Genomic DNA, 10,082 nt, shown 5'->3' with positions numbered 1-10,082 from the left:
GGAGACTGGCTAATCCTCAGGATGGATGATGATGGAAGGAAGAATGGCAGGGGGTTGGTGAGAGGGAGGGCTTTAGTGCTGATGTGGTACTTCTGTCTGAACCAAAGTCCCTATCTTCTACACAGTGGGACCCATGAGTTAGTTAAGGCCGAGCCATCCATAGCTAAGGCATATCAGGAAGGTGACCTGGACCAGCCAATCAGGTTCTTCTCTTGCTAATTTAGGGCTGCTAGCTGTCAAACACTGATTTTTAGAATCAAGAGAAACAAATTCTTTGGACTTCCCTGGTGGTCCAGTGGTTAAGACTCCATGCTCCCAGTGCAGGGGCCCAGGTTCGAACTAGATCCCGCATGCAGCAACAAAAATCCTGCGTGCTGCAACTAAGACGCGGCACAGCCAAATAAATAAATAAATATTTTAAAAAGTAATAACCTATTAAAGAAAAAGAACGAATTCTTCACTTCATTTTTCTTTTTTTGGGTTTAATTTTCTCCACAAAACCATATGGTAACATGATAAGACATCTATCACTTCAGTTTTGGCTTTCTCAGTGTAAGGGTAATTTTTGAAAAAAAAAAGACCAACCAACCATAAATTTCATCAGTTTTCCCTAGTACTCCTCAATCATTTTATATTTATTATTTTTTTAAATACTGTATTTCTTCTTTTTAAAAAAATTTATTTATTTTCTTTATTTCTTTGGCTGTGTCGGTCTTAGTTGCAGCACACGGGATCTTCGCTGAGGCGTGTGGGCTTCTCTCTTAGTTGTGGCATGCGGGTTTTCTCTCTCTGGTTGTGGCGTACGGGCTCCAGAGAGCATGGGCTCTGTAGTTTGTGGCACTAGGGCTCTCTCGTTGAGGTGTGCAAGCTGAGTAGTTGTGGCGCGTGGGCTTATTTGCCCTGTGGCATGTGGGATCTTGTGAGTGTGTGTGTGTGTAATGTCTTCATATGGCTTGGGTATCATGGTAATATTAACTTCATATAATGAATTAGGAAGTGTTCTTTCTTCTTTCCTCTTCTATGTCTTGGAAGAGTTTGAGAAGGGCTGGTGTTCATTATTCTTTAACGTTTGGTATAATTTACCAGTGAAGCCTTAGGCATTCTTTTTTGAAGAGTCTACCATGTTATCAACCTTATTGATATCCCATTCTTCAATTCTAAGCTGTTTTAGACTAGCCCCTTATTGGTTGATTACTTTTGGGGTCATTTAAATAATATTATCCCTTTAAAAAAAAACCCAGAATAAATAAATGAACCAAATCAAACCAAAACCAATCAGTTTTGGTTTGGTAACCAAGAGGTTACCAGAGGGTAAGGGGCGGGAGGGAGGATGAAATGCATAAAGGGGATCAACTGCATGTTGATGGATGGAAACTTTTGGTGGTGAACATACTGTAAGTGTATACAGAATTGGAAATATAATGTCCTACACATGAAAAGTATATAATGTTAAAACCAGTGTTAATAAAAATACAGTTTTTTAAAATTAAAAAAATTTAAATTGCATTCTAATATAATGCCTATCAACATCATAAGATGCTGCTTCTTTTGCAAGATTTAAAATGTCTCTTTGCAATAAGTTGTCATCGTACCTGTACTTGGCATTGTTTTGCATTGCAGTTGAGATGTAAAAGGAAGATGCTAGTATTAAAGGAAAGGTGATATTTGAGTGGGGCCTCATTTCTCATTCATTAGTGAATATTTTTGTGTTCTGATGTTTTTGTTTACTACACAACATTATAAGTTTAGGGATTCAGATGATGACAACTAAGAATGCAAAAAGGCTCCTGAATTCTAAAACTACAAACATTGAAATACAGGGTGCTAAATTCAATAAATCAATGAAAGAAAAAGTCCACAAACAAACTCTAGACATTAGCACATAGGGTGTTTATTAGGGGATGATTTTGGGACCAACACCTGTGGAAGGCAAGGGAAAGAAAGGAAAGGGAAGGAAGCAGGGCTGAGCAAAGGGAGAAGTCAATCTGTGGTAAGGGCCTAATAAAAGCCTCAGCCAACTGCGAGGTCACATGGGGGCTAGGATGGCCCTTCGGATTTGTCCTGCACTGGGGCAAAGTGTCTGGGCCTTTATAACCTCATGTTGGACCACTCCTTGGATGCAACCTGCCCCTGGAAGGAGGTGGGACCCTGGGTGAGGCAATTTTCTTTAGGGGAGGCAATCCCCAAAGCTGAGGCTGTTTTCTAGCCACTGGGGGGATAAGATCTTCATTCCTGAAGGGGGTTCTGGGAGGCACCTCATAGTGCTACCCGCAGATCTTAGTGCACATGAAGAACTTAGTATCTGTCGTAAGAGGGAAAGGAAAGCTTATTTGATAAATGATGCTGGAACAACCGATTATAACGACATGAGGAAAATACACGATTAGATAGACCTTTACCTTGTATCTTACCCTTACATTAATTTCAGGTAGGTTAAAGAGTTAAATGAAAAAGAAAACAAGAAATATAGTTAAATATTTATCAGATAGAAGGAGTTAAATATAGTTAAATATTTATCAGATAGAAGGAGGGGAAAGACATAGAAATAAGATAAGATGATGCTAAGGAAATGATCCATAGATTTGATTATATAAAAACAAAAACTTTATACACTAAATATTGCATGCAAAATTAAAAGGCAAACAATAATTGGGAACATATTTGCAATAAACACAACCAAAATTTTTAATATAAGAGAGCTCCTGCAAATCAGAAAGAAAAACCCAACATTCCCATCAAAAGCACAATGAGATACCATTTCATACCCATTAGGATAGATATTGTAAAAAAACAAACAAAAACAAAAACAGAAGAAAACAAAAAGTGTTAGCAAGGATGAGAAGAAATTGGAGCCCTTGTCCATTGTTAGCAGGAATGTAAAATAATGCAGCTGCTATGGAAAATACTATGGCAATTCCTCAAAAAACTAAACATAGAATTACCATATGACCCAAAAGATTGAAAGCAGGAACCTGAATAAACATTTGTGCACGCATGTTCATAGCAACATTATTCACAATGGCCAAGAGGTGGAAACAGCCTAAACGTCCATCAACGTTTAGGATGAATGAATAAACAAAATGTGCCATATACATACAATTAGATATTGTTCAGTCTTAAAAAGTCAGGAAATTCTGATACATGCTACAACATACCAACTTCCAAGACTGCTGGAGCTCAAGGATGAACCTTGAGGACATTATGCTAAGTGGAATAAGGCAGATACAAAAGGACAGATGTATGATTCCACTTTTGTGAGGTGCCTAGAATAGTCAAATTCATAGAGATAGGAAGTAAAACAGTGGTTACCAGGAACTGGGGAGAGAGGGAATGAGGAGTTACTGTTTAATGGTACAGAGCTTCCACTTGGGATGATGAAAAAGTTCTGGAATGGATAGTAGTGATGGTTTATACATAACATAAGTTTTATGTTATGTATATTTACCACAATAAGAAAAAGAGCTCAGGCAATTCACAAAACTACAATAAAATGACCTATAGATATATAACAATATTTAATTTCATAAGTAATTTAAGGAGATATAAATTAAAAGATCAAGTTATCATTTGCCATCTATAAAATTGGAGAAATTATTTTACATTAATACCTAATTATAGTGTTAGTATTATGATATGGGTATGGTCATAATAGTATAAACGTGCACAAACTCTCTAGAAAGCATTTGTAAATTATGTAAAATATGTTTTATTTTAAATTTTCTTAAAATGTGACATACAAACTTTATTTAACAAAAGTAACAGGTAAAGTCAAACAGGCATTTACATTAAGAGAAAAACTGGCTAGAAGAAATTTTATCTTAACCACCTTATAGTTAACCTCCCTGCAGTTGCATTTAACTGAGCTCTGTTGCTGTGAAGAATAGAGCTCATGCAGAGACATGGATGAACGATCTGTACATTTGTACATTTTCCAAGTATTCACTGAATACTACCTTATATACACATATACATTAAATTTGAAAAAGATTTAATTGATGATCCCCAGATATACTTCATTTTTGTTGATCTTTTGGAAGAGGTCGTATGAAGCGAAGAAAGTGTGCTTCTGGCTCATGAATCGTGTAATGAACCCAGCCTAGACTCCCAAGTCTCCTCCACTCCTCTTCAGACATCAGATGGGTTTAGGGTACATGTTTGGAAAGTTCTCTGGGTAACATGACACGCCAGCACTCGTGGTGCTCATCGAAGTACTTGTCCGAGTAGCAGATCTGCTCATGGGCCATCCTGCAGGCGGGCACTGGGCAGCACAAGACTGGAATGACAGGACGCAAAGAGTGGACGCAGGCGAGACACGTCCAAGTCAGGTAAGGCAACGACTCAACTCTGAAATATGTTTTCAATATTCGTATTCATTGGCCCTAAATCCAACTGTTAGGAATCTATTGTAGGGAAACAGTTGGAGATGCAGGCATGTGGATAACGGCAGAAGGCACCGCTGGAACAAAGAATACAATGAAGTGAGGGGACAAGTTCTGTGAATATATGTGGCAGAGAATTCCAGGGAAAGAGAAGAGCAAGTGTGAAAAACCCAGGACTGGACTATACCACGTGTGTTTGAGGAACAGCATGGAGGCCAGTGTGCCTGGCGAGTGTGCAGTGAGTATGAGGCTGAATGTTGGGAAATGAGGTCAGAAAGTTAGTGGGGCCAGATCAGGGAGGGCCTTGAAGGTCATGGTAAGGACTTTGAACTTTACTCTGAGTGGGCAGGGAAGCAGTTGGAAGGTTCTAATCGGAGGCCATGATCTAAGTTTTAAAAGGACAGTTGCTGCATCTCAGTGGACTCCTCAGTTGGTTGGTGGTAGCAGATCTGAGGCTAATTGGTGGCACCCAAGTCACAGGCCTGTGTGTTAGCTGCAAGAGAGGCTTCGAATGCAAGTATCTGGCATTTTCAGGTTCAGTTGGGATGGAGAAAGTCTTTGCCCTTCATCAAGACTTATAGTTCAGGGATCCTCCAAACCCAGAGGGGTTCAGATGCTCAGTGACTAAAATAAATGACAAATATCAGTTGTATGTAACAGAAAACCCAGTTATTTTCTCACATAATAAACAGCTCAGAGGGAGGCGGTTCAAGGCTGGGGCAGTGACTCAGTGTCATTATTGTCATTCTGTTCGTGTCCCATGTTGACTTATTGCCTAATGGGTCGAGGTGGACCAAGCCCAGCACGTCCAGGTTCAAAACAGGAAGAAAGAGGCAAAGCTGCACCAACTGTGTCTTTTCCCCCTTTTATCAGGAAAGCAAAAGCCTTTCTAGAAACGCTCAGACATCCACTTATGTCTCATTGACCAGAATTGTGTTGTGAAGCCAAACCTGGAAACAAGGGAAGAGTTAGCTGCCTCCTCCCCCAAAGTGCAATTTTGTAACAACAACAAGGAAAAAATGGAGATAGAACAATGAACACCGTTTGCTTTGATTAGCACTGAGCCTGAAACAGTGAGTAGTATCACCCAGCTTCTCCCCACGTGTTGCTCTAATCTCATGTAGTCTCGAACCTCGCAGGGGCAGGACCTCTCTGTCCCCAGCACAAGTAGGGGTATGGTTTGCTGTTGGAAGTGACGGTCACAGATGGCAGACAGGGCTGCTGAAGGGCCCCTAGCCCCCACTCTCCTCAGCCTCTGTGATGTCACACTGCGACTTCTTTCCCTCCACCCTGGGCTGTGGCTTCTGAGGCTGCTGTGGCCATGGGACCCCTGGAGCCAGCAGTGGGGAGGGAGCCTGGGGGCCCTAGTCTCCCCTGGGGCCATGGGAGGTCCAGCCATGCCGCTCTTGAAGGAGCCCCATAGCCCGCCTCAGGCCCCACCGCCCTGGATCCTCCCGAGCCTATTTGCCGCCTTCAACGTGGTGCTGCTGGTCGTTTTCAGTGGCCTCTTCTTCGCATTCCCGTAAGTCTCCCACACAAGCTGACAGGTTTCTTACAGAGCAACAGAAAGGAAAACACATAACGATAGTATGGAGGCAGGGAGAGTATAGAAGAGGGGTCAGGGAAAGGAAGAGGTTCTAGGCAGAGGGAACTGAACGTGCGAAGGCACAGAGGTACAGAGTGCTTGGTGCACCTGGGAGCTGCGGGTGGCTGGTAATACTCGATGACTTTTGGTGGAGTTTCTATGGATCTGTCACTAGCCTGGATATTTAGACCAGGATTTATGGTCTGGGGGTCCTGACCCGGTGGACTGGGTCCTGGGGGAGCTTCAGGCCACCCCAGATCAGGGCTGACTCCTGCTCTGGTCTCAGTTGCAGGTGGCTGGCCCAGAACGGGGAATGGGCCTTTCCCATCATCACAGGCCTCCTCTTTATCCTCACCTTCTTCAGTCTCGTTTCACTCAACTTCTCAGACCCTGGCATCTTGCATCAAGGTGAGACATTGGCCCCCTGGGAGAAGGAGGCAGCACCCGAAGGGCTCCTGCCTGCTGGGATGACTCCTAAAGTGCTCCTTCCATCTCCCCGCCTGGGGCCTCAGGACCCCTTCACCCCATGTCCTCGTGTGCTCAAGCTACGGAGGTGTGGAAAAACAGAACTTTGGAGGTTTTCCAGTAGCGTTGGAGGGGAGGGCTAGGGTAGGCTGGGTAGAGAAGCCAGCTCTTCACAACCACTCAGTTTTCTCTTCCTCCTTCCTACCACACAGATTCCTTAAAGCATCGCTCACAGTGGCAAAGGCCTGAGTTCTCAAAGAACTCCTCGGGCTGGAAACCCACCTTCCCTTTGACTGCCAGCCTCTCTAAGCTTGGCCAGCTTGCTCAGTGGGGACTAAGGACTCCCCTGCCCACCTGGTCCCCACCCTTCTTGGAGCCCAGTGATGCTGTGGGGCTGCGTGCCCACACTCTTCTGCTGCAGCAGACTGACGGAAGGGCCTCTTGCTGCTGCTCAATCCCTTTCCCATGCCAGGCTCCAATGAACAGGGCCCCACGATGGTGCATGTGGTATGGGTGAACCACAGGGCCTTCCGCCTGCAGTGGTGCCCTAAGTGCTGCTTCCACCGTCCGCCCCGGACCTACCACTGCCCCTGGTGCAACATCTGTGTGGAGGTAAGTGCCCCTCTCACCTGCCCACCTACCCTCCCAGCACCTGCCGGGGACCAGGAGGCCCACTCACACGGGGGCCTGTGGTCAGTGTGAAACTACTTCCAGGACTGCTTAAGACCGACGGTGGCAGTAATTCCCAGTCACTCTTGGTCACTCATACAAGTCACTGCCACTGTGCCTGCACCTTTCCTCGGAGGCTGGCCCTTTCTTGCACTGGTGCTGACATGCAGAGGGGCATCCACATCTATGCTGGGCCTGGTCAGGCCAGGGGAAGGAAAGATACCCCTGACTTATCGAGGGCTCACTGACACTAGATGCCCGAGGCCCTCAGGCAGGTTGCAGGCCTGGCCAGGGGAACTTTGCCTGTCCTCTTCTGGCTGTCCAGGCCAGAGGGTCTCCTGGTATCCTGGGCTCTAAGTGCACAGCCTGCAACAGTTTACCAATGTGCTGTCTTAACTGGTCCTTACAACCCTGGGAGACTGGCTGGGCAAGGATGTTATTATTAGGCTCATCCGGTGGATAAGAAAACAGAGGCCCAGAGATATTCTATGTCCTGCCTGAAGTTACACCAGGATGTGTCCCAGAGAAGACTAGCAGGCCCCGGCTCTAAAGGCCTCTTGACATGAAACTATGTGAGCCACAGAGCCCTATGGTGCTCTAACCACAGAAATGCCAGCAGTGTTAGGGACTTTGTGGCTCAGTGTCTCCCTAGGAATGGGAGCCAGTGCATGAGGCCAAGGGCTTAGAGGGTGGGGGTAAGGCCTCAGATTTGGGGGCGATGGAGCCTGAGTCAGAGGTTGGGTCCTCGAGGTCCCCCTCTCCCTCTCACCTAGGACTTTGATCACCACTGCAAGTGGGTCAATAACTGCATCGGTCACCGCAACTTTCGCTTCTTTATGCTGCTCGTCCTGTCACTATGCCTCTACTCAGGTGCCATGCTGGTCACCTGTCTGATCTTCCTGGTGCGCACGACCCACCAGCCGTTCTCCATGGACAAGGCTATTGCGTATCTGAGGGGCTGCGGGACCCACGAGGGGAGCTGTGGGGAGGGCGGAGACAGCGGAGGAGGGGGGTCACGGGGAGGGGGCGGTGCAAAGGTAGTGGTGGGCGGGGTTTTCCGCGAAGCCGCTCGGGAGGACCAGTGTGGGACTAGGTGACGGTGGGTAGAGTCGGGCAGGTGGGTGGGGATAGGAGGAACTGCGAAGGGGTGAGCATCTAGCAGGGTCAAGGAGGGGAAGTGCTAGAGGTGGCACAGGGGCCTGGACAGCAGGGTGAGGTGAGGTTTACACTGGGATAGAGCGCAGAGAGAGGGTGGGCGGGGCTCGTGGGCGGGGCAGTTTGGGGTCGGGGTGGGTGAAGGGCGGGGCCAAGGAGGACTGGCCGGAGGCGCTGTTCCTTAGCCGGTGCGCAGCATCGTGGTGGCTGTACCCGCCGCCGGCTTCCTGGTGCCACTCTTCCTGCTGCTGCTGATCCAGGCCATGTCGGTGAGCGCGGCCGAGCGCTCCTACGAGGGCAAGGTACGTGGGGCCGAGCGGGGCGCCACTATATCGGGCTGTGGGTGGTCACCTTGCCCCTTCCGGACTTCCGCACTTTCCGCTTTCTGCAACGCCCTGGTCCTTGATGGCCTGACTTCTCTCGAAGGTGCCTCATTAGTCCTTCCAGACCCAAATTCAGCTCAGATCTCACGTCCTCCTGGAGGTCGGGGGTCACTCTCCTTCCTGGGTGCGCTGCGTCGAAGGTGCGCTACTGTGTGCTAGGCGCGTGCGCATTATTTTGAGCTATGGGCGGGAAGGTGAGTAAGGGGGCCTCCTGCACTTGCGTTGACAAGGAACCGGAAATCAGAGTAACCCTCGCCAGACACCCGCGAACACTCTGGGAGAGGGGCCTGCCTACGTTGTGTAGCACAGACTCAGAGAGAGCACTGAGAGTTCAGTGAGGACTTCAGTGTAGGGTAGGACGTGCCACTTAGTGGTTTCGGACGGGCATAAATCGAGGGAAGGGCATAAATCGAGGGAAGGGCATTGCAGTGATGGGCAAAGCTTTTAGAAAAGCTGGGAAGCCTGAAAGCCTGTGGAATGTTGATAGGATGATGAGGAAACAGTTCTATTTGGAGCAGCTGTGGCATGGGCAAGTGGTCTGCCTGGGACTGGCCAGATTTAAAAGGCAAAGAAGTCAGGTGGATAATTTAATCTTGGTGCAGTGGAAACCCGGGAGCCTTGATACGGTTTTTTCTTTACATACAGTAAAACTTACCCTTTTACGTGCACAGTTGTGTGAATTTTGACCAACTCATAAGTCCTGTAACCACCGCCATAACCAAGATTTAGAACAGTTCCATCAACCCCAACCCCCCCCACCCCCAAATTCCCTCATGGCCTTTTGAGTCAGTTTCTTTCCCTATCTGCAGCCCCTGGCAACCACTGATTTGTTTTCTTTTCTTTTTTTTAAATTTATTTATTTTTGGCTGCGTTGGGTCTTTGTTGCTGCACCGCGGACTTTCTCTAGTTGCGGGGAGCAGGGGCTACTCTTCGGTGCGGTGCGCAGGCTTTTCATTGCGGTGGCTTCTCTTGTGGAGAATGGGCTCTAGGGCGCGCAGGCTTCAGTAGTTGTGGCACACGGGCTCAGTAGTTGTGGCTCGCGGGCTCTAGAGCGCAAGCTCAGTAGTTGTGGCGCACGGGCTTAGTTGCTCCGCGGCATGCGGGATCCTTCCAGACCAGGGCTCAAACCTGTGTCCTCCGCATTGTTAGGCGGATTCTTAACCACTGTGCCACCAAGGAAGTCCCCACTGATTTGTTTTCTATCCCAATAGTTTTTCCTTTTTCAGAATCTCACATAAATGTAATCATAGCTTTTTGAGTCTGGTTTCTTTCACTTAGCATAATGCATTTGCGATTCATCCATGTTGTTGCCCACATCAGGAGTTTCCTCCTTTTTATTGCTGTGTGGTATTCCATCATATAGCTGTGCCACAGCTTGCTTACCCATTCACCAATTGAAGGATATTTGGGTTGTTTCCAATTTGGGGTGATTATAAATGAAGCCAC

The 10,082-nt window shown here is 47.1% G+C and overlaps 1 protein-coding gene, 1 long non-coding RNA gene and 1 pseudogene across 2 annotated transcripts in view; 2 read left to right on the top strand and 1 right to left on the bottom strand.

The window, feature by feature from the left end:
• Positions 1 to 4,013: 4,013 nt before the first annotated feature.
• On the bottom strand, positions 4,014 to 4,244 carry LOC132424119 (cyclin-dependent kinases regulatory subunit 2 pseudogene; annotated as a pseudogene).
• A 1,124-nt stretch (positions 4,245 to 5,368) lies between these two features.
• Positions 5,369 to 6,729, top strand: LOC132424786 (uncharacterized). The gene is made up of 3 exons (XR_009519270.1): positions 5,369 to 5,452; positions 6,251 to 6,372; positions 6,642 to 6,729. It is a non-coding gene; the product is annotated as an uncharacterized lncRNA (long non-coding RNA).
• A 1,173-nt stretch (positions 6,730 to 7,902) lies between these two features.
• Positions 7,903 to 10,082, top strand: part of TFRC (transferrin receptor) — a 116,902-nt gene continuing 114,722 nt past the window's right edge. The window contains exons 1-2 of the mRNA XM_060010857.1: positions 7,903 to 8,044; positions 8,450 to 8,555. Of these exons, the coding sequence (XP_059866840.1) occupies positions 7,955 to 8,044; positions 8,450 to 8,555 (196 nt within the window). The 5' untranslated portion in view covers positions 7,903 to 7,954. The remainder of the gene's footprint in view (positions 8,045 to 8,449; positions 8,556 to 10,082) is intronic.

The sequence above is a fragment of the Delphinus delphis genome, chromosome 4 (genome assembly GCF_949987515.2).
Source record: "Delphinus delphis chromosome 4, mDelDel1.2, whole genome shotgun sequence".
Taxonomy (NCBI): Eukaryota; Metazoa; Chordata; class Mammalia; order Artiodactyla; family Delphinidae; genus Delphinus; species Delphinus delphis.
The sequence above is the reverse complement of the archived record's forward strand: the minus strand, read 5'-3'. Positions and strand labels throughout refer to the sequence as shown.